General features: G+C 41.0%; 1 protein-coding gene across 1 annotated transcript in view; it reads left to right on the forward strand.

The window, feature by feature from the left end:
* The window catches only part of LOC108103692, a 56,108-nt gene that overhangs the window by 8,004 nt on the left and 23,803 nt on the right, over positions 1 to 24,301 (forward strand). The window contains exon 2 of the mRNA XM_017209286.2: positions 1,415 to 2,071. Coding sequence (XP_017064775.1) covers positions 1,691 to 2,071 — 381 coding nt within the window. The 5' untranslated portion in view covers positions 1,415 to 1,690. The remainder of the gene's footprint in view (positions 1 to 1,414; positions 2,072 to 24,301) is intronic.

Below are 24,301 nucleotides of genomic sequence, written 5' to 3' on the forward strand. Positions count from 1 at the left end.
AAAGAAAGTTAATTTTGAAAGATTTTTTTTAGCAATTTAATTCTTAAATTAAAGCAAAGAAGAAGGAAAGGGAAGTGGCTATACAACATCCCATCCCATTGATAATAATTTATGATTATTTTTTAATCGTTTTCGGCATTTTTTTTTGTTGCCTTTTCCTTCTCGAAATTAACATTCATATATCCAGCGTTGAAATCTTTTCATTTTCCCAGCAAAAGAACTCTTCTTTTTATACTGTCTGCCGGCTGAAATTATCGCAAGTAAAATTTATGATTATGCAGCTGAAGAGGCGCCAGAGCGAGAAGGGGCAAGTGAGAGAGAGAGAGAGAGGGGGTAGATATGGATATGGCATGTAATTGCTGCTGGCTCTTTGGCAGCCATTATTGCCACGAACCATGCCAAGCCACCCGCCTCTGCCTCTTCCATAGCAGCCACATCAAAGTGCAATTTTCGCAGCAACTTTTATTGCATAGATATTAAAAAGTTACCCCTTCCCCCCTCCTCGCTAACAGCTCCATTTTCATCTCCATTTCCATTTCGTTGAGAAACGGCTCATCCCCATCATTAACATCATCATCATCCGCTTTTCCTCGGCATTTAATTGAAAAGTGAAATTGATTTCTTCTCCTCTATCTTCTTCGTCTTCGTCTGCCTCTTTCTTCTACTCTCCAAAAAAAGCAAGAAAAAGAAGAAAAGAAAATTGTTTTGTTTTTTGCTTTTTTTTTGTTATCATTAATTATGGAAAATCATATTTTTGATTTTTGCACGCAGCCATTTTTGCCAATTGCTCCTCTCATTATTTGGCATTTTCTTTTGTTTTAATTGCTGCGTTTTTCTTGTGTTTTCCTCCTCGTCGCTGTAGTGCGTTTGCCTTGGCCATTTCTCCCATTTTCATTTTCTCGTTTTTGTGGCCACAATTATTTCCATGGAATATTAAAATGATACATGCCAGCCAGCACTCCTACTCCTCCTTTCTTTTACGATTCTCTTGTCGGTTTCGGTGCATAAAAATTCCATTAACTTGCACAAGCAACAAAATTTGTTAACTAAAATTTGGGATTTTATATTTTAATATATAATTAGAAGTTTATCTGGAGTTGGCTTACTTTAAGTTGCCTGTTTGAAGCCCAAAAAATGCAACAATCTCAACTTTAAGTACTTGCCTCTACTTGGAAATCGCTGTTAAAAGTTTGGCGGAATCGGAGACGATTGGGTTGACATGCCATAAACAAACTATCTGCTGTACTCTTCTATTTTCCAAACACACACACACACACAGAGACACACACCAGACACACACCAAACACACACCGACACATATGTATGTACATACTTTATATGTCCGACACTTGAGAACAAGTTGAATTTATTTGCGCTCAACTCACTCACTCGGTTCGAAATGTTTTTCTTCCAGTGGCGGAGGACTAAAAACCCAACAAAAAAGCAACTTGCAACTTGTGGAAGAGAAGAAAGGAAGCGAAACCAGAGACCAGAGACAGAGGAAAACACAGCGGCAACACCAAAGTGTTGCATGCTTGGCACAAAAATAGGATAGTGTGAGGCAGCAAGGATACAGATACAGATACAGATACAGATAGAGATACAGATAGAGATAGAGATACGGATACGGATATATATAGATTGAGATCCTGCACTATATAGACGGGGAGGAGCGACAACGACTGGCAACATGCCGTCGTCAGCAATAAATAAAACAGCACGCAGTGTTGCCAATACGATCCAATTGCTGGCAATCGTTCTCTATTGCTGCTGTCTGGTGCATGGACAACAGCAACAGCAGCTGCAGCAGCAGCAGCAACAGCAATCACAGCAGCAGCAACACTTGAAGTACCAGCAATTGCAATATCAAATGCAGCAGCAATATGAATACCAGCAGCAGCAGCACTACCAACAGCAGTTCCAGCAGCAGCAACAGCAGCAGCAGCAGCAGCAGCAAAAGCAGCAGCAGCAGCAACAGCAGCAACAGCAACATCTGACACCTACGGCAACACTTGTCCACCAGCAGCAACATGAGGAACAAATCGACTTGCTGTCCACTCAACCAACTCAGGTGAGAGATAATCTGGGAGACACACAGACACAAACACACACACAATTTATAACAATTATTATACGGGAACAAGAACAAGAGGAAAAGAAAGCTTATTGTGTAATTAATTGAAATTTGGGAGCCAGCCAGAGCTGCCACAGCTGCCACACAGCTGACTCTCTGCGCTTTGTGGCAAATTGAATTTGATTTGAGTTCTCTACCGAACAGCAGCAGCAGCAGTAGCAGCAGCAGTAGCAGCTGCAACTGCTTAAAAACCAAATCCGCAATTGCCAACTTTTCGTTTTGCCAGCTCGGCTTTTCCAGGAGATTGGCCCACAGCCAGGCAGTGAACCTCAAGTTCAATAAGCTGATTAACTGAATGAAATCAGCAATGAAAATGAAATAGAAAGTGCCTCCAGCTTTTTGGCTTGGCTTCTTTCGGTGCGTTAGACCACCAAGGCAACCAAGGCTCAGCGCCACACAACCACCCAAGCCACCCATTTACAAGACAAGAAGAAAAAAAAAGGAAAACAAAAAGTTACCACCCAAGTAACCACTTCTGGCAGCCGCACTTCTGGCAATTTGCGGCTGTTAAATGATTAATTTGTTTTTGATAGACTTTAAGTTATATTTAATTAGCAGAGCAAGAAGGAGAGAAAAGAAAACGGAAACGGAAATGGCAATGGCAATGGGAATGGCATTGGGGACGGAAAGGAACTTTTCTCCAAAAGGAAACTTGCATTAAAAATGAGTTGGCAGGCCCAGTTGGATGAATATTGGGAGCAGATCTGGCCAGATTAAGTTTCAGTCTTGATTGAAGGATAATTGATGAGTAAACAAACGCGGAAATGCAATTGGCAAGGAAAATTTGGAAAATTTTATCCGAAATTTGACACTCAAATAACCGCCTGGCAACCCGCTGTAAGTCTGCTTTTCAGTTTCAAAGAAAATGTTTGGACACTTTTCCGACACATTTAGAGGCATTTCAATTGGTGTGTCGTTTGCTTTCTTTTTTTTCTTGTTGGTTTTTCTCTTTCTGCAAGGCCACTCTCCGCGGGGGTGACAACTCTGGCTGCGGCAAGCCTGTTAATTTCACACACGATTTGCTGCTTAGTTTTTGCACTTTCCACACTCCTGTCAACTGACTTCTCACAGCCTTGACTGCTGTTTTTCCTACCCCTCTTTGGACAAAGGCGAGGCCAAGCTTTTGTCAGGGGCAACACCATCACCGCCGCCTTTCCAGCAACCCACTGAAACCCCCCGCTTATTCTCCTGCTTTTCCGTCACTCCCGCTGAAACTGAAACCCAAAGCTCTAAACCAACTTTGCAGGACAAAACGTGGCAGCGTTTTGTAGATTTTTAAGTCCCATAAATTTTAAGTGTCAATATATAAAACCGCATATGTGCGGGGCCAACAATGGATGCGCCACATGGAGGGGGAGGTGGGGAGGTGGAGAGGAGGAGAAGGGGAAGGAATGGCAACGAGTCGAAATTCATAAATTCAAGCGTGGACGAAACGAAATGGTAAAATAAAATGCAACCAGCAGAAGTAAAAGCAGAAGCAGTTTTGGACTCGGACTGCGGATGGCCTAGAGGTGGACCATTTCATGGGGGATTATCAGAGATAACTATCGAAATAATCGGTTAGTTATCGCAAAAAGTGGAAGAAGTAGAAGTTTGCTTACATGATTCTTTCTAATCATAGATCAAAGTTGAGTTTGTCAATGGATTTATCATTATTTTCATAACATTTTAAAGGAATTTTTGACCAAGTTAAGTTTGAAATTGGGATTCTAGCTAGTTCCTTCTTTTTTTTTGAATGTGGCTAAACCGCAAGAACCCATTGCACAGCCACAGGACATTGCCAGTCACGCCACACGTGTCACGTTTCCATCCCTGGGGAGCCACACATAAATTATATGAATGAGGTTTTTTGCTTTATAGTTGCGCGTTCCGTGTCCGTGTCGGTGTCCGTGTCTGTGGCCGAGGGCCGTGGCCATTCGGGCCAAGCTCTCTGCTCCTGGCTCCCGGCTCCTGGCTCTTGGCTCCTGCCTCTGACCATGCCCCACTAATCCCCCAGCTCCGTGTGGCTTTTATTTTATTGCAAACTTCAAATAAAAACAGCAGCAGCAAAAAGTTGTTAAAAGAAAAAGGGCAAGCTAGAGAGAGAGAGCTGCACGAGAGCGAAGTGAAAATATTGTATGAAATAAAAAAAAAGAGAACAGCATCAACAATGCAAGTTCTCGAAGGTGGGGTGATCCTCTGAACCCGCCCACCCACCGAAAACTCGCCCGGAAGTGGGCTACCAAATAGGGGCAATCAAATCAATTTCAACCAGCACTCCAGTCCATCGAGCCATGACCGCATCAAAAAACGACCCCAGCGAGCGAGCTCAAAGTGTGGCATTTAATAATCGATGGGTTCATCAATCAAGGTCCTAGGGCCTAGGCTTCATTTTTCAATCGCTACGAATGAGTTGACACAAATTCCAACAGCTTAAAATTCAATAAAATTGCCACATTCTTAAGCGATTGATTTATCGGTAAAGTGGCAAGTGGCAAGTGGCAAGCGGCAAGTGTTTTCTTAAAATTCAATACAATTTCTGCACGTCTAAACAATTGATTTATGGGACGATCTTTAAAAGTATTTCCAAAAGCAGGTGCTTAAAGGAACATAAACTTGGTTTAAATTCTGGCCAAATAGCTGCAGTAATTACTTAATTTTATATACAAAACCGATTAAGCTTTAAAAACTTTGCCCTGTTATGATTTCTCTAAATGGTTAATAAAACATATAACCGCCTTTCAAGATTGTGATGGCAGAATTATGAAGATTTTCGCAGCGCACTCACAGCAAATTATCTTGAGATTGTAATTACAAATTTTGTAGCATACTTATTAGGGCAAACAGCTGAGACATCCCGTTAAAAAGGAGGCAAGGCAAGGCTAGTGGGCGGAAAATGAGTGTGTGCAGAATGGGAAAGTGCAGAGCAAAACCCCGTTGAGACGCCGTGTCAGTCAGCGGCAAAGCTGAAAATCGCTAAAGATTAATGATGCAAAAAATTGAGCATCATTAAAGAAAGTGAAAATGGAATTAAGTGCAAGAGAGAAAGAAAGGGTAGGAGTGGCTTGCGTTGGTGTAAGGGCGATGGTGCAGACAACAGGGAAGTAGCAAAAACTGCAGGAGAAAAAAAACCACAGACACACACTCTCAGGAACTGAGGGGCAAAGTACGTGCAACACGCAAAGCGGAAGAAAATGGCGGCATAAAACTTAACTACAATAAGCGCCAGGCCAAAAACGAGCTGACAACAACAACAACAGAAAGTATTTGGGCGGTTTTTTTCCTATGCACAGTGAGAAAAGTTAGGTTACAATAATAATTTCTTACCTTACTTACGTGAAAATGAAAGATTTGCGGATTTTTCGGTTAAGTTTTTATTGGCCTAAAGAGGAGCATTTCTAATTTTTGTGTTTTCATCACATTTTCCCTTATACGAACCAATATTTTCTCAGCGTGTGTGTGTGGGCGTGACCTCGTAGGTCTATCTGTGTAGCAAGTAGTTAGGCCAAGTGCCACGTACGTGCAGCGGAAGCGGAAATGGTAAATGCCGTCACAGAAACGCCCTCTGTTGGTGGGCAAAGCATTAGACGAGGCATCGCCAGGGGAGAACCCCGCTAATGTCTTGAGCGCACGTCGAACCCTCTAAAACCCCGTTAAACCCCCCCGTTAAAGCCCCCGCCCGATAAGCGAAAACTGAGAAGAGGCAGCAAAACGTTGACAACAAGTTGGGCAGTTATGGTTCATGGCCCCGAATAAAACACTTCATAAACTATGGACAAGTTGGTAATTTTCGCACATCTTAGCGGGAATCTGGCAAGGCGTTAGAGTATCGATTTGACTTGAAAGTATGGCAAGAATCAGGTTATGATTTCCAAACTTAAATGTTACCTTTCTTGTTATACATTAATTTAGTATAAAAATGATTGGTAATCAAATATTTTGCAGCATCACAGAGTGAAAATACATTATCTTTAGAGCCCAGAAGAAGAGCTCATTACATGCTGGATTTGGGCTTTAATTGGATATCATTATCAGGCGATTTGTTGCCATTTTAATCAGATTTTCTCTTGCCTGCCATCTCCCAAATCGATGACGATGACTAACCAGGCCATTACAATTAGAAGCCCACCTTTAGATGAAGGTGAATTATTTGCCATTTTACCTGTCGAACTTACAGCCCTGAATGTGATATTTCCACTTTAACCACTCCGCCCCGCCCACCTAGCAAGCTCTCCGTGTAATGAGGAAACTCGGAAATTTGGAAGTTTGGAAATTCTCAAGCCAAAATGAAAATGTCTGTCTGGAGGCATTAGACAACAACTTAGTGGGTTGCGGTGGGTGGATAAGTTTCCCCCATAACCCCCACCACCACCACTACCATACAACCGCAACGCGAATATTTTGTTACGCAACCCGAAAGGAACGGAAGGCAAGAGATCGAGAGAACCATGGAACAGGCATGCCGAAAAATAATTAGCGCGTTGTGTTTATAAGTTTCCGTTTAAAAGCGTTTTACGTGCTAACCATGAGGGAGGGAGGTGGGCGAAAGCGATGGAAATGGGTGTGGAAAAATGTGTGGGAAATGTGGGGTTCTGTCGGTGTCGCTGCCTGCCGCTGCTGTTGACTGAGATTACAGCTTTGATATATTAATGAACTGCCGAAGGGAAGGGGCAAAGAGCCAAAAGGGGCAACATCCGGAACACGGCCCCATCCATTGATGTTTCCCCACTTTGAAGAAGGTTAATCTATTTACAAACACAGCACAACTAGGCAATTCAATTATTAATGGAGCTTCGACGAAATCGGATTTGTGGGACAACATCGAGGAAATTGCCGGGCCTAAAGTTGTGGGATCGCAGCCGTGCGGTTTTTATCGAAACTTAAAATTGAAATGCGGTTAGCGGCTTGGATTGAAATCTATATAACAGACTTGATGATTTCCTTAAATATTATATTAAGCTGACTGTAAGCCAGCAAGGGACAAGTTTTCAACCCTTTCAGCCCAATAACTTGAACCGAAATTCGAAAACCATACCAATTTGCGGTTTTTCGCTATAAACTTACCGCGAAATAGTTGCAAAAAATATGGCTGGCAAAAAAAAAAAAAAAAGGAAAACCAAAAAACTAACAGGCCAAACCAAACAAAAATCCTTTGACTTTGTTTGGGCAAAGTTGTTGGTTGAAAAGGGAGGTGGAAGGGGGGAGGGGGTGGACAAACAACGGCATCAAAAGCCAGCCAACAGCCAACGAATATGCAAAAATAAAAAGTTGATTTTGTTGTTTTATAGTTTCGCATATGAAAACATTGGGCCAAAAAGCAGCGGCTGCTGGTGGCATGTGATAAGCGCCACTAAAGCCCTATAAGCTCACGGCATTACAGCAACATCAGCAGCCGGCAACCAGCAACCAGCAACTTGCAACATCGGCAGCATCCAGCATCCAGCATCCAGCAGCCGCCAGCCAGCAACTTGCCCCGCAAACTATGCAGCAACAACAACACAAGAAACGGCTGCAGGAGATTAAGTGAAACTCAGAAAGGAGAAGGAAAGCCCCGATGAAATGCCAAAATATGTCAGACCTAATGCCCCCGATAAGACAACTCCAACGGGGGCTGTCTGACAAGCATTAAATAATGCTGATTAAGAGGACCTATCCCTCGGTGAAGGATAGTTACTGTGACTGATCAGTGGGGCTGGAAATTTAACTGATATTCTAAAGTAAATCGGAAGTGAATGGGTCTAGAGAGCGATAAGCTTGTGGCTTGACTATTTGAGAAAAATCTGCGTAAAAACTACTAATCGCTGAAAATACTTAGATTATATTGGGAATTAAATGTCCAAGTATGGAAGCTCATACCTCGTTGAAATCGTATTCTGATTCTAAGCAAAACTGTGTTCATAGTTAAAAATGTAATATTTTATCAATTTTTCGCAAAATTTGATGATGTTACCCCTTATTGAAATTCGAAATTCTGTTTATCCCGATTTTCCCCTCAGAATGACAGTTTTAGGCTCATAACTAAGTCAATGATAGTCCAAATGTGGAGTGTCATACCTCGTTGGATTCGTTTTTAAATTTCCAATAAAACTGCATTCACAGATAAAAATCTTGATTTTGGCCATTTTTAGACAAATTTGATGATGTTACCCCTTATCGAATATTGAAATTCCGATTTATCCCTTTTTACCCTACAAATTGGTAGAATCCTTCTCATAACTCAGCCAATAATGGTCCGAATGTGGAATGTAATATCTCGTTGAGCTTGATTTTTAATTCCTAACAAATCTGCATTCAAGGTTGAAAAAGCACAAATTTAGACATTTTTCACAAAATTTGACGATGTTACCCCTTATCGAAAATCCAAAACTTCGTTTATGCAGATTTCCCCCCCAAACTCATAGAAAAATGACCATAACTTAGCCAATAATTGGATGAATATGGATTGTCATACCTCGTCGAGTTCGTAGTTTAACTTCCAACAAAACTGCGTTCACAGTTTGAAAAGTACAAATTTAGCCGATTTTCACAAATTTTGATAATGTTACCCCTTACAGAAACATCAAAATTTGGCCGAAAATTAAAATTCTCAAAATCATCAAACGAATGATAGGGAAAGTTTGTTGAGGTCATTAGCTTTACAAAACAGTCTTTATTTTAACTATACATCTTGTTTTGGCCAAGTTATAGGTATAAAACCGATAAAAAAATTCAATTTTCTGTCAGAAATCATAATCCAGATTTTTGTCTCCTTTCTAATAAGAATTCTTCCCACCACAAACTCAAAAGTGGTCCGAACATAGAAAGTAACACATCACTAGACTCGTAATTAAAATTACAACAAAACTGCATTCACAGTTCAAAAGGTAAAATTTAAGCCATTTTTCACAAAATATTGATGACGTTACCCCAAAAAAAACTGTAACCCTTGCTTCTGGCTCAAAATATTTAAATACATAAATATTTACATACATAAATTAGTTAGTTTTACTCATAAAACAATGAAATGGTATAATATTCTGTCTAAAGATTGCTGTAACTATCCAGAACTGACTTAATCAAAATAGAAACTGATTGCCCAGTCATCTGAGTCCTGTCAATCGCGAATGGCAACCAAACTGCACACTTTGTTTGTCATTTTTTCCGTTGGTGTGTTTGCCTTTCAATGCGATCCCCGCATAATTAGCTCATTTCCCTTGCATTTGAATGAGTTTCCCTCACCCATTTGGTTACAAAATGTGAGGGTCTGTGTTTGTAGAAGAAGTGTGGGGGGAGGGGAGGGGGGTTTATTGTCCTGTCCAGCTGCATTGTTGTTGTTGTTGTTGTTGCTGACACAATCACGTACGTGAGGGTGTGTGAGTGAATGGTGCATCCTTGGGCAAAAGGTGGCTGATTGAACGATTTGTTTGTCTTCTCAGTCCCCTTTGGAAAATCTCTTTATTTTCCTATCATTTTTCCCCTTCTTACTTTTAAATAAATGAAAATGGTTTTTATCTCTGCTAAAATAAATAGTTTGTTATATTAAAAAAATCTCTTAAAAAAAAGGAAATGCCTTTTAATATGTAACAAATATTTCTGTGGATTTTCTAGCATTTCCACATCTTCTTTCGCAGGTGAAAACTGCTTAATTGGCAGAAAATTAGAGGTGGAAAAACGCACGCAACGTATCCTTGTGAATTATTATTATCCTGGCAGGCAGAGTTGGTTTAAATGTTGGCGGGTTTCCAGGTCCAACATTATTGCAGCTAATTAAAGCGAAATGCAAATATTTGACCAAATGAAAATTTATAGCACCTAGCCAGAGACTGGCTGGAATTGATTAAATTTTGGTTGGCTAATATCAAAAAACAAAATAAATATAAAAAAAAGGAGAAAGCCATTCAGATAAAATGAAATGGAATTACAAATTAATTGCTGTCGGACAGTGGTCAGCCAAGGAATTTGGTTAAATGAAATGGGCAACGGGTTTCAAGTTTCGTTCTTTAATTTAAATAATAGTTGGTGGTAGAAGGGCTTGTAAATTGCATAGAAAATGCTTTGTTTTTCTCTATATAAAGTTAACTTATAGGATTTTCCCTAACATTTGACTATCTAAGTCCCCGTTTTCAAACTTAATTTAATATACATTTCTATATATATTTATGCAAAGCGATATTTTCGATATGAAATAGAAATATCATATCCTTTCCGTATGGAACCTATGGGCGGCACCAGTCAACCGATTTCCTGGACAACCACCCCACCCCAACCAACCCCTCTTCAAGCCAACATCCAATGTTTGCCACTCGTAACCCCCATTTAAGCGTCCATTTAAATGTTGGTCAAACCCTCGCTGCTTTTCTCTTGGGCGGAGTGGTGGAGTGGCGGAGTGGGGGGTGGCAGAGCGGAAGGATATCTTGTTCGCACGCCATTACACACTCACACACATAAACACACAGACAAAGTCTGCTATGCATCTGTGTGTGCGAATGCAATTCGATTGCACACGCTCGAGTGGGCGACAAGCGTAAAAATGCAAATATTTACAAATATGAGAACGAGACCAGAAATTGCCATTGCAAAAAAAAAACGTTGGTAAGGGGGGGGCAGGGGGGTTGGCAGAAGGGAAGTGCTTTTCACCAATTTCTCATACCCTCCACCCCAACTCCCCCTACTCCATGGCATTGTTATCATTGCGGCTGCCAGTTTGAATTTTTGGTTTTGTCAACTGGTAACACCATTTTGCCAATTTGCAATTTAAACACAATTTACTAAGAGCGAGACAGGGCGACAGAGAGAGACAGGGCGACAGAGAGAGAATTGTGGCATATGAAACATTCATTGAATATTCTGTGGCAACAAGGAAGCGGAAGCAGGGACTGCAGCTTAAGTCGAGAGGCAAATCATTCAAAGCGCTTCCCCCCTGTGTGTCTGTTAATCGCGCAAAAGTTGCTTGTCAATATTGCAGAAGCCCAAACGACAAAAGGCCAAAGCCCCGTGGCGTAGCAGCACTGCAGGTTGTATCCCCTAACAAACTGACATATTAATATGTATATATATATATATCTGCAACACCTACATATCTAAATGTGGGTTGTACACTGGGAAAAGTGGGGTACTATCCTGAAGAATATTTATCTCTCATTTTTACTCAATTACTTGCCTTTGATATGAATTTCAGTATATATCTTTTATATTTTCTCATTTGTATGACTATTTTACTTTCTCTAAATCTGACTTCTCATAGTTTTCCCATCTATTTCTCTCAGTGCAGCTGCTCAATGCGCGTCTGTTTGCGTTTCGTATTTATATCGTGATATCGTCGACATTTTGTCTTGTAATTAAATTTCCTCTCGCTACGCCCAAAAGGGAGAGTGAATTGAGGGCGTGGCACGGTTGCCAGTATACGCCTTCGCCCATCCTCGACCACAGCTGGGGGGAGATAAACACACAACACACTCCTCGCTGAGGGGAATATAACGCCTCGGCAAATATCGCTCATACGCCCCGTAAACTGTTTAAAACTGCATGACAGTTGATTTCACTTGACTTGAGGTGTTGAAGCAAACAAAAAAAAAGGGGAATTAAGAGTGGAAGGTAAAAAAAAAAGGAGCACCGAGAGAAGGTCAACAAGCTGCGGCCAAAGTTCAAACTTGCAGGTTAAGCCAAGATTTATAAAGCCACCTTCCTGCCTCCTCTACCCACACTAGCACGGGTTGGCAACTATTTGAGTTAGGGCCACGCACTGAATTATTGAATGGATTGGCCAATTGACAAGGAAAATGACTTTGGCTTCGTTGTATGAGTGCCTGTGAGAGAGTGTGTGTGGCTGTGTGTGTGTGTGTAGGTGAGCCTTTGTAGGTGGGCGATTTGAGGTGTAATGAAGCGATTGGCCGATGTAGTTACCGTCAGCATTTAGGGCCATCAATACGTAATTCCCATTCCCGATTCCCCTTACTCCAGCGCTTTTGTCTCAGTCCGCAATTTGTCAATAATTGCTCACGTCATTGCTGTCGGTGGACTCGAATCGAATCGAATCGAATCGAATCGAATCGAATTGAATCGGATTGTATTGAATCGAATGGAATTGGGCGGGATTGGAAAGTTGGGCGGGGACGAAGTGTCTGCATGATTCATGAGTGCCACATGAACTATGATCGCCCTGACCCGAATCGCTTATTACTTAATAATCGTTCGCTTGTTTAGACTGCAGTTTAATTTATGTTATTGCTCTTGGGCATATTTGATGAGCCGCCGTGTCAGCGAACCACTCAAAAGGGGTCATAACAGCCAGCCGCGTAATTGCAGTTAGCAAAGTGCCCCTTTTTCGTGAGGGGTTGCGAAGTTTGAAAGGAAGCTTATAAGTTTTCCAGAGAGTCAATCATTAAGTTAAGTTTAACGTGTCTCTAGGAACAGAGTACAGTGTTGAAGGGAAAACATTTTGAAAAGAAAGCTGAAAAATTAAAAGTAAAATTGTAGAATTTTCTACATTTTTCGTAAGAAAATGCTTAATTTGGTCAATCCTGATTTCTTTCCAAAAATAATATTATTTTTCTCATAACTAAGCCAATATTGGTGCGAATATAGAATGTTATAACTCGTTGAGCTCGTAATTTGATTTCCAACCAAACTGTATTCACACCTTAAAACGTAAAAATTTGGGCGATTTTTGCAAATTTTGACGATGTTACCCCTTATCGAAAATCCAAAACTTCGTTTATGCAGATTTTCCCCCCAAACTCATAGAAAAATGCCCATAATTTAGCCAATAATTGTCCGAATATGGATTGTCATACCTCGTTGAGTTCGTAGTTTAATTTCCAACAAAACTGCGTTTACAGTTTGAGAAGTACAAATTTAGCAAATTTTCGGAAATTTTGATGATGTTACCCCTTACAGAAACATCAAAAAATTACCAAAAATTCAAATTCCCAAAATCAGCAAACGAATGATAGGGAAAGTTTCTTGTGGTCGTTAGCTTCTCGAAACAGTCTTCATTTTAGCTGTGGGTCTTGTTTTGACTAAGTTATAGATATAAAACCGATAAAAAAGGTTGAATTTTCTGTCAGAAATCATAATCCAGATTTCTGCTCCTCAATAATCTCAATTCTTCGCACTACAAAGTCAAAAGTGGTCCGAATATAGAATGTCATATATCGATGAACTCGTAGTTAAAATTCCAACAAAACTGTATTCACAGTTTAAAATGTAAAATGTAAGCCATTTTTCGCAAAAAAAGATGATGTTACCCCTTATCGAATTTCGAAATTCTGTTTATCCCGATTTTCCCCTCAGAATGACAGTTTTATGATCCATAACTAAGTCAATGATAGTCCAAATGTGGAGTGCCGTACCTCGTTGGATTCGTTTTTAAATTTCCAACAAAACTGCATTCGCAGCTAAAAATCTTGATTTTGTCCATTTTTAGCCAAATTTGATGATGTTACCCCTTATCGAAAATTGAAAGTCCGATTTATCGCTTTTTCACCCTACAAATTGGTAGTACTCTTCTCATAACTCAGCCAATATTGGTCCAAATATGAAATGTAATACCTCAATAAGTTGGAAATTTCCAACAAAACTGCATTCACACCGTGTACACACAAGTACAAATTTAGCCATTTTTCGCAATTTTTGATGATGTTACCCCTTACAGAAAAATCGAAATTTGGGCCAAAATGAAAAATCCAAAAATCTACAAACGAATGATAAGGAAAGTAAGTGTTGGTCGTTAGAATCACAAAACTATCAAACTTTTAGTCCTACGCCTTGTTTTAACAAAGTTATAGGCAAAAATTCCATAAAAAATATTGCAAAAATCTGTGAAAAGTCAAAGTACTGATTTTGCGTTCAAAAAATTCTTAATTTTTGTAACAAGTCAGTGGACAGTTAAATCCCTAATTTTTATGCCTGTTTAGGAATTCAAGTGCTTGGATTTTTAAAGGATTCCAAAACAGAGGGCCCAGTATTTCGTTGGTTTTTAGCGCATTCTTTGGAGGAACTTGTGTCCTTTGTGGACATTCCGAAGGGTTTTCAGGGCTCAATCGATGGCGAAGAACAACATCGATGGTTCCATCAATAAACGTGACAATTGCTCACACAGACAGATTTTGATACACTAGTAAAGCGACAGAGGGAGCCGGGTAGCTAGCGGCAGAAAGAGATGGAGCGCCTTGTGCATTGTTTATATTCGCTGGAGGGTCCAAAAGAGATGCAGGGAAGGCAAGAGGAAAAACGCTTTAACCCACTGCCGGAAACCAAACCGCAAAAACCTAAAAACCACTCAAAAAGTGAGTGAGTGAGAGAGAAGGGGCGATAAAAATCAGATAGATAGAGAGAGAAAGAGAGTGATGGCTGATAGGGGGATGGCTGAAAGAGATAGCAAGCCGAGGCTATGCATAGTTCATAGCATAATTTTCAGCGCCGAACGGAAGTTTAAGCCAAGCAACGGCACATATACAGATACCCAAAACACACACATACTGCCTTATCCTTACACAGACACACATACATACATCGGGAAACCCACTGACTGATCGATTTTCAATTGAAATTCAGTGGTTTCCTTTATACAGGGCACACAAGTTGTTGAGTTCCAAAAAAAAAAACGAAAAAAACAACAAAAAACAAGAAGAAAGACCTTTAAACAGAACCAATTTCGAGAGTGGTGGGGGGATGCCATTAATTAAAGCAATTAAATGGATTTCTCATTTAAATTCAATTGCAGCATCCTTGTAGCTCCTTGTGCTTTGGCCTTATGGCCATCATCGGCTTGTGAACTCTTGCTGTTTTTTGGGCCTGGCCATAAAAACTTGCTCTATCCCTTCTCCGTTCTCCTCTCGGTGGACACGTGCTTTGAGAGGCAAAACTTTTTTATTGCCTATGCAAACGATCTGGCCGAAAAGCACTAACAAACCAAAGCCAAACAAACGGCAAAAGGACAATAACGGAAGTAGTAAACAGGACTCGCATTGACATTTAAATGCCGCATTAAATTGCCATGGCAAAATGCCGGAAAGTTTTCCAAAAAAGCCCTAACGAGCAGCAGGAAAATGCTTTTCCCCCTCTCTATCTCTCTCTCTCTCTAGTTTGGATAGTTTCCATCCAGAAAGGTAGCTCGTTGATACCTTTTGTCCAGATCTAAGGTAGATCCTCTCGGTAGATGTCATAATTATAGGGTTTTGAATAAGTTATTAAAAAGATAAATATAGTTTCCCTTTGATTTGATTTAAGTCTAGTCTGATAGTTTTCCCCTATTCCAAGCTTGTATTTAGGTGAAATTATATTTAGTTCATGAAATATTAAATGAGTTTCATGGAATTCAGTTTGTTGAGCTGATGAGCAAGGCCAAAGCAGATGGCTTAAACTGAAGGATAGGAAAACTAGTTTTCAGTCACGTAACAGATGTTTCCATTAAATATAGTTGCAATGGCAGGCGGAACTTCCTTGCAACTCGGAACTCGGCCGCCCCCCCTCAAAATGACATCTTTAAGTACGACAGACACAGACACACACACTCTTACATTCCGACATTCCGACATTATCCTGGCATTATCCTGGCCATTTGGTTGGCAATAAAATTGCGAATGCTTTAAATGCATTATGGCGAGTGTCATTAAGTACAGTTGTCCCCAAAAGTTGGCCGGTAAGAAATTGCGAGGCGTGTGCGATTGTAAAACATGCATTAATGTGGCCTACGTGTGCACTCACACACACACACACACAGGCAACCACAGATGCACACACACACACACACATAGACAGCAGCACGTAGGAAAATTTTCAATTAATTTGCCGACCAAGATGGAGGCGAATCGAAAAATGAGGAAAATGTGAAGTATCTTCCACTGACACCAGCAGACAATGCTAAAGATACGGTCATGTCGGATGTTGTCCTCTCACCGAAATGCACACACACACACACACACACAGACACTGATACACTGACACACACACACACAGATGCATAAGCTGTCAGAAATCTGCACTTCCGTCTTTTTGTCGATGGTCCGCCATTGCGGCGGAAGTTGTGCGGTAAATGCATTTGCATCGAATGCACCACCCACTTTTCATTTCTCCAACCCACTACCCCCCACTGAAAACCACCCTCTGTGTATATATGTGTGTGTGCCTGTGTGTGTGTGTGTGCTCGCTTGGTCAGCTATAATGAATATTCATATGATTAAGGGATTTACCCCGCTCGTAATTGAATTACCCCGAAAGAATTTTAAAATAAAAAACCCAATTTAAAACGATGTACAAAGTATTGGCCAGCGTAATGGGTTAATGAGAAAATTGCCAGGCCCATTGGCTGTTTATTACGGCGAGGCTGGGAGGGGTTTCCCAAAAAAAAAATAAGAAAAAATTAAGAAAAACAAGGTAGGAATGAAAATATGAAGGCTGCGATTTAAGAAGCTTAAAAGAAGAAGCTTCTTTAAGGGCAGTTTTAAGAAATGTTTTTAGCAGGTTGATAATTTTAAATATTAATATTTATATTTTAACAAAGGCTAACCTTTTTTCTGGAAACTTTACCCTTTTTTTTTGGCTTACCTTTAAATATTTTTCCCTACTACTTTCGTTTCATTTTGTCCATGCAGATGGAAATGTTTGCTTATCGAAACACATTTTGTTGCATTAAAATGGAGAAAAGCCCCATTGAAAAACTGAAAGCATATCTAACTGTTTAGATATGGCCAAAACAATTCCAAAAATTGTGGCCCAGTGCCGTTGCCTTTTGGGGATTCCGAATGTATTTTTGCTCGAAATTGGACAACGTTTGTGTTACCGCACAAAAGTCCGATTGCAATGGCTGGACGGACCACCATCTGTGTGCAATCAGCATTAGCAGAGCCACGCCCTCTCATAGGGCTAACCGCCCAGCAGACCCATACCCTTGGGCAAAAGGGGGGGTTTGGTGGTGGGTTGGGTTTGCATAAAAGGATTCATAATTTCGCACAGACACTGAAAACAAAGGGGCAAGGACATTAGCCGTTGACCTCCTCAACAGCCTCCGATTACTTAACGGCCTGGCCCATATTGTGTTGGCCCAAATCCACACACACACATATACAGTTACAGATACATACATAGCTGGTGACAAATGTAAATTTGGATTTTTGGATTTGGCCAACTCGCTGAGTATAGCCATCTCTCTTCTTCGTTCCTTGCCACTTTCAGGCCCCATTTTGGCCTCTCTCTTTCTCTTTCTCTGTTCGATTTGCGGGGCGGTAATTGAAAAGCGTCCGCTGCTAATTGACTGGTCGAGTGACTGGCTGACATGCACACATGGAAGCACTTTCGCACGCCCCCAGCCTCGGCCTGCTGCTGGCTGCTGCCAGCTGGTGACCACCAGCTGAGCGGTGACCCCGAAAGAAATTGTCTTGCCATGACACATTTAAAATTCGCGGAAAATAAAATTAAAATAAAGTGCAGAGAGAGAGAGACAAATGGGAAAAAGGGATCCAAGCAGATAATGTATATAAGTTTATGGCAAAGGGGAAGTTAAGGAAGGGATACTAAATGATGTACTAAATATAAATTAAAAGATAAATCTATCTAAACTTAGCAACAAAAAGTCTATCTAAGATACATAGTTTAGTTTACAGACTTGATAAAACTTGATAAAACTAAGTTTTATATATAGAAACCCAGAAAGATCTTTGAAATATTCTATAAAAAATAAATCCGAATTAATGGAGTTAATCAAAATCTGAGTAATCTGAGAAAGCTTAAAGTCAAAGCTACCCTGCAGCCTGAAAACTCGATGCCACTTCAACTTCTGCCACAAGGCAAAACATTTGTTCAACTTTCGCTCCCTTCGAGGGCATATATCCCTCGAGACCTGCCAAAGCGATGAAAACTCTTAACCTCCCACAAGCACACAGACCAAAAATTCAGGAACAGCAGTGGTAAATCAAATAGTAACTAAAAAATATAAACATAAATTAAAGAATAGAAATGTTAAAGCCAAGAAGGCCTTTGAGTGATTATTATTTAAGAAATATTTTAGGGGAAAAAGTTGTTGATATATAAAAGTAAGAATACGATCATCTTTCTATATAGATATGTTAATTTTTTCACATTTTTTAGTTTATAGTTTACCCTACAATATGGCCCCGGAACATGTTAACTTTGTGTGCTTGTTCTTGGCCTTCTCTGTTTTGGCTTTTGTCTGGACTGTTTTTTCCCTCTGATTTTTTTCTACTTCGGGGCTTCAGCTGCGAGCAATATTGAGTGAATTTTTTCCCTATTGTTTTCTTTTTTTCTTTTTTTGTTTCGGCATTTTTTCATTTCGTATTTTTTTCGTTTTCCGTTCTGTTTCGTTTTCAGCGGAATGTCAGAAGTGGACGACGGACGACGGACGATGGACGTTGGGTCAAGGGTCAAGGGGTATCTGCTGGCATCTGCCAGAAGGCGTTAAGTGTTTGAATTTAGTTAGTGCAAAAGGGGATTCTGGCTTCATTCTTTCTCGGCACTTTCTCGACCATCACCATCCCCATCCCCATCTCCGGTTGCCAGTTGCCATCAATTGAATCTACTGCGATTTATTGTTATGGCATTCGGCACTCATCCAGACAGTTATGCGGCTGTTTATCCCCTTTGAACGTAGCTTACAGCTAGAAGCATTCGAACTCTTCTCCCCTGTTAGACGTGGCGTATGCGTTATATTTTCTGTGCAATGAATTGCAGCTGCTTGATGGGCAAGATTCGCTTTGATGGGCGAGGGACTTTTCCACTTTATCACCGCTCTCTACACAGAGAGCAAAACTAGATAAGTTGGTTTGCGATTTACTTAACTTTTTGCTAGATTTTTAGGTTCTTTATGTAGTTTTTGATAGATTTTATAATGACTGATTTGTGATTAGAATGTTGGTCTTACCACTTACGTTGACATCTTTCCCGCTGTGCACGTTTCCTTTGGCATTGTTTTCGGTTTTGCGGAAAATCAACTCTTGCCAAGTCAGTGGGAATCATTGCGCAATTTAGCAGCTCGATGCACTTTGTGGAGGCAAACTGGCTGCATCCATCATAAATGCAAGGCATAGAGATGCGAGTTGAGAACTTGGAATCACCGTAGCCGGGTGCCCAAAAGTGGATAAGCTAATGGCAGTCAAGGAAACTGTGCAGAACTGTGTGGCGAACTGCTGGGAAAGGTTATATGGTGGGGTCGAGGGCATAACGCACGCAAATGGAGACACAAACCGGGCCTAAAGGAAAAAGGCGGCTAGAACGAATGCAAAAACTATGCCGGAAATACGTGCTTAGCATGCAAACGCACAACAACAAACAGGAGACGGATGAACAGACACAGACACAGACACAGACACAGACATAGACATAGAGACGGAGGCTGGGCATCACCACCACTACCAATGCCAGCACACCTCACACAGACGACACAGATACAGACGCTGACGCAGACGCACATGTGGCACATAAACCGCTTAACAATGCCACTTCCGCTTTTGGCATGCGGTTTACCCGCTCGTCGCTTCACTGTACAGTGGGGCAAAGGGATGCAAATCTACAGGGATAAGAATTTTAAATATAGATATTCCAGAAAAGAAGATTAGAATGAAGTTTTGGGGATCTAAAACTTAAACTACTTCAAGTCTTAGCTAGTCTCTGAGCTATTATCAGTTTTCCTGAAAGATAAGATATATGTGACTAAGGGAGGGCTAAGGGAGGGGTCTTCTTCAACTATTTACTTAATATACATCTTAATATATATCTTTTTTATGAAATTTAAAACGTAAGCATACTTCTAGCAACCACTGTGTCGCATTTTCTGTTCGGTTAGAGACGTCAGTTGTTTTTCCCGCTGCCTTTCTTGTTGCTGCTTTTGTTGTTGTTTATGTTGCTCACGGTTTTTGTGCACACACTCAAACACACACACGCACACCGACACACACACACACACATATACACCCACACACAGAGAGAGAGAGTGGTTAAAAGGGGGCTAGCCCCATGAAATGGAAGCGGGATTTTCGGGCCAACGAGAGCAGCATTTTGAACATTTTCACAAGTTGAGCCACAGCCAAAGCCAGAGTCAGAGCCAGCCCGTTGAACCGCCTACAAAAGCAGAGGATGTCAGTGGAAAGTCGCCTTGGCTTATGCAATCGTTGTTGTCATTGTTTCGAGTCACCAGTCTCGAGTCTCAGCTTTTGGCTCATAAATAAGCATTTCTCGTGCTTCGGTCGTCTCGATGTCAGAATTATTTCCATTACATTAGTAACAGAAACGACAGCATCTGGCCAAGATTGTTTTTCAGCCTCTTTATTATTTCCACCCAGTTGGCCCTTGATTAGGTTGTGTTCTGGTTCAGGGAAAAACAGTGATTAAATCCAATGAAATTGAGAGGAAAATTTATAAGAAAATAATAGAAAATGTTGATAAAATGTTGAGTGTATTGGGACTTTGGCCTGCGGCATTAGTTTGCCGATTTTAAAGTTATAAATCTTGAATGCAATTTCCTTATTGTTAGGCCTCCCCCCTCCCCCCGGCCATGATTTTGCAGCAGTCAAGAGCAAAACTTTCGCCCGACAGGCCACTGAATGTTTAATGAGCAAATATTTGAGCCAAACATTGAACAAGAAGCTGGCCCACCTCTCGTCCTCCCTCATTCCTGTAAACAATAAGCAGATTGAAGCATTTCTGGAATAACTTATTCATAAAACCGCCCGCAAGACCACCCATCCACCCCCTCCCCCACCCCCATTTCTTAACTTACCAAACGCCACTTGAACTAATTCCCAAATATTAGCTAAACAAACTTCTTTGCAAACTTTCAAACGGTGTGTGATTGTGTGTGTGTGTGTTTGTTTTTTGGGGTGAGGCTTTTGGTTTTCTGCTGTTTCCCCCAAAGTGACCTGCAAAAATCAAAGTCAAGAGGGTCACTCTTGGGGGAGAGGGAGGGGAGGTGTCACCTCAACCGCAATGCCACATATTATATATACATTCGTGTATATATATATATCTCTCTGATTTTTAGCAATTAAGAGTACTTGGAATACGGAATTTGCCATTGCGGGGGCTGCCTACTAAATTATTAAACATTTTCCAAGGGAGTGAAAGTCATCAACAGCCCACCCCCTCCTCCGTCCAGCAAATATTTGCATGCAACACTTGCTTACATTAAACAAACTTGAACACAGGCTGCAGCCACGCCCCCATGCGGCTGGGCCCACTTCATGGTCAGAATGTATGTTGGTGTAGGTGTAGGTGTAGGTGTAGGTGTAGGTGTGTGTGGAATATATACCATATATGTATCTCTGCGATAATTAAGCACACATTATGAACGCTCATCTGGGCTCCTCATTCACAAATACCATATATTCCCCCAGTGTCAATGTGTGTGAGTGTATAGGTGTGTATATGTGTGTGTGTGTGTGGGGTAGCCTTTATAGTGCTCTCCCTAGTTGCGGGTATTTTCGCACTGACCGTGACTCGTTAGTAGGACTTCCCCATTCACTTTACCCAAAACCAAAGGCAACTGAGAGCTAGAAAATGATCTGAAAATTGGTAACTACTCTTTAGGAACTTTTCAATTGGAAAAGTAGAAACAAAGTAAAGGAAAATTATTTCATTCGTTGCTGTAAAAAGATCATTTTAGGTTAAATCATTAACCCTAAAAGCTTAGCTAGTAGTACCTTAAACAAGTTTGGAATTATCACAGCCAATCAGTTTTGAAAAGGAAAAAAATTAAATTAAATTAACTAAATTACATATATTCTGTATCAGCGTTCTATATCTTTTCTTCTTTTCTTACTACTTTTCGTCTCGTCTGCCAGCCAAGATGTCAATAAACTTTGGGGGTTTCCTCGAAACGTTTTGTGCTCGTTGTTCTTAGCTCTGATTTCAGTGACACCAAAAGCAGTTGGGGGAAAACTTTGGGTATGGGAAACTTCAGGGGGTGCTGCATGCACACATGCACTTAAAAGTGTATTCGTGTAACACGTAAAAGGACTTAAAATGAAGGTGTGCATAACTAAATAAATTCTATCAACAGCAGCAGCAGTAGCAGTAGCAGCGACATCCTCGTGTCGCCTCCTTTTTCGTCCTTAGCCAACATGTGGAACAGGCCTCCCAAGTGGGACAAACACTATTTCTGGCGGTGACACCAAAAGGAAAAAACACACACACGCCCTAAAGAAGAGAAAAGAAAATAGAGAGGGGGTGGGGTGTAAAATGGAAAACTGAGAAACTCAGTTGGGCGGCAGTGCGGCGGTGGGCTAAAATTGTGTTAAGCGTTGATTCTTTTGTTCTTGACTCTGTGTCTTCGCCCCCGAAACCCTTTCATTTTGGCGCCTTTCCACTTTGCAGCCTAGTGGCATGCATGTCTAAGATGCATCCACCACCCATACCCGACCCGCCGCCCCCCGAAAAGGAAGACCCCCGGGGACCACTAACCACCCAATCCCCTGGCTGCAAATTTGTGCTACTTTGTCTTTTGTGTTAACAACAGCGAAAAAATACAAGTAAAAAGGGGAAAGTTGAGTGTTAAGAATGGGGTATACCTCTTTTTTAGGTGTTTGTAGGAGTTCGGGCTGTGGAAAAGTATAATTTTTCTAAATTTTATAGGCAACACGAACTTGTAGCTAATATATAATGGAAGATTTTTGTAGTAACCCTTTCTGAGTTTCTTCTTTTGAGTACTTAGATACTTACTAAAAGGTTCTGTAATATATATATAAATGATATTATAACACATATAAGCCATAGCCCAACATACCCTTAAATAGAAATCCCTACGATTGCTGGGTATTGAAAACGAGAGGAGTGCAAGAAATTGCTGCCGCCTAAAATATTTCAGCAAAACACAAAGTTTGCTTCTTGGCAACGTTGTTGTTGTTGTTGTTTTTGTTGGTCGGCAAAAAGGAAAAATAATAGGAGTACTTAATAAAACAAAGACACGACGTGGGCGGCGTCATCATCATCCTTGTAGCTGTAGTTGCAGTTCCACTTGTTGTTTTTCTTTTTATTGTAACATTTTCCGTTGCCGTTGCTGTTGCTGCACTTTTTGCATATGCATGACAAGCGCCCCTGCCACTGCCACCCCCCCCATTTCTGTTATATACACTTTTTGTGAGGGGTTTTTTTTTTTTTTGTTCTCGACCAGTGTTGGCCAACGCGACGAAATTGTCGTGAGTTGCTTTGCTTTGCTTTCGTTTCACTTTCCTCAGCCTCGATTTGGCCTGTTTTTCGTTACAGTTTCAGTTTCAGTTTCAGCCAGCAAAAATATGCAAATTGCATGAAAATCTGGCTTTTCTTTTTTTTTGTTTTTGTCGCTCTTCCCTTCTGCACCCCGCCCCCTCCTTACGTTACGTTGGCCATGATCCCTTACGTGAGGTGGGCCGTTAACGAAACGGGCTACCGAAAATGAGCATGCGAAATTTTTAAGCTGTGTTTTTACGTGGCATTAAAATTGCAACGCTTTCCCTTGGGTTCTGCATTTATTTATTTAAGAAATATCTCTTTCTTTTGTTGTTGTCGCTAAGCCAAAGGGAAAGTATGTGATTAATTTTAGTGCCTAGAACTATGTAATAACCATAACTAATATCCACTTAGGGCCCAGTTAACAGAGCCCAGTCTGATTGGATTGCACGTAATTGGTTCGACTTCGTTTCCAACTTAATGCCACGCACTTTACGCGCTCGTCGTGCCACCAGCAATTGCTGACTATGGTACTTTGGTTCTTTATTAACTCCCCTGGAACTCCGGTGGCCCTACTCGTAACTACTCATAACTTGCAGTCCCATTAAAAGACGGAGCAAGTAGGAGAAGGAGAAGGAGCAGGAGAAGGAGCAGAGGCAGGAGTATCGCCTTACGTGACGTAAGCCGGCCTTAAGTTGTGCCTTATGACGATGGCTGCAACTTCGTTTACACTTTCAGCCCCTTGGCCCAAACCCACTTGACCTGCCATTACGAGGAGCAATACACTGAGAGTTTACGGGGGGGGAAATAACTTTCTTTAAATAGTAAATTTTGCCAGTTAAGAATTTTTTCCTTCAGCTTTTCTACATTTATCAAGCACATTCATATATAATTATGACAATTAGGCGATTTTTCTGGCAGTGTACAGTCCTAACCTCAGTCAAGTTAACTCCACCCACAGATAAAGTAAAAAGAGGGAGCAAAAAATAGAGACAGAGGAGGTGGTGGAGGTGGAGGTGGAAGTGCTTCAGCCATTAGCACAGTACTTTTGCACTT

This window comes from Drosophila eugracilis, unplaced genomic scaffold (assembly GCF_018153835.1).
Source record: "Drosophila eugracilis isolate 14026-0451.02 unplaced genomic scaffold, ASM1815383v1 contig_2167, whole genome shotgun sequence".
Classification (NCBI taxonomy): domain Eukaryota; kingdom Metazoa; phylum Arthropoda; class Insecta; order Diptera; family Drosophilidae; genus Drosophila; species Drosophila eugracilis.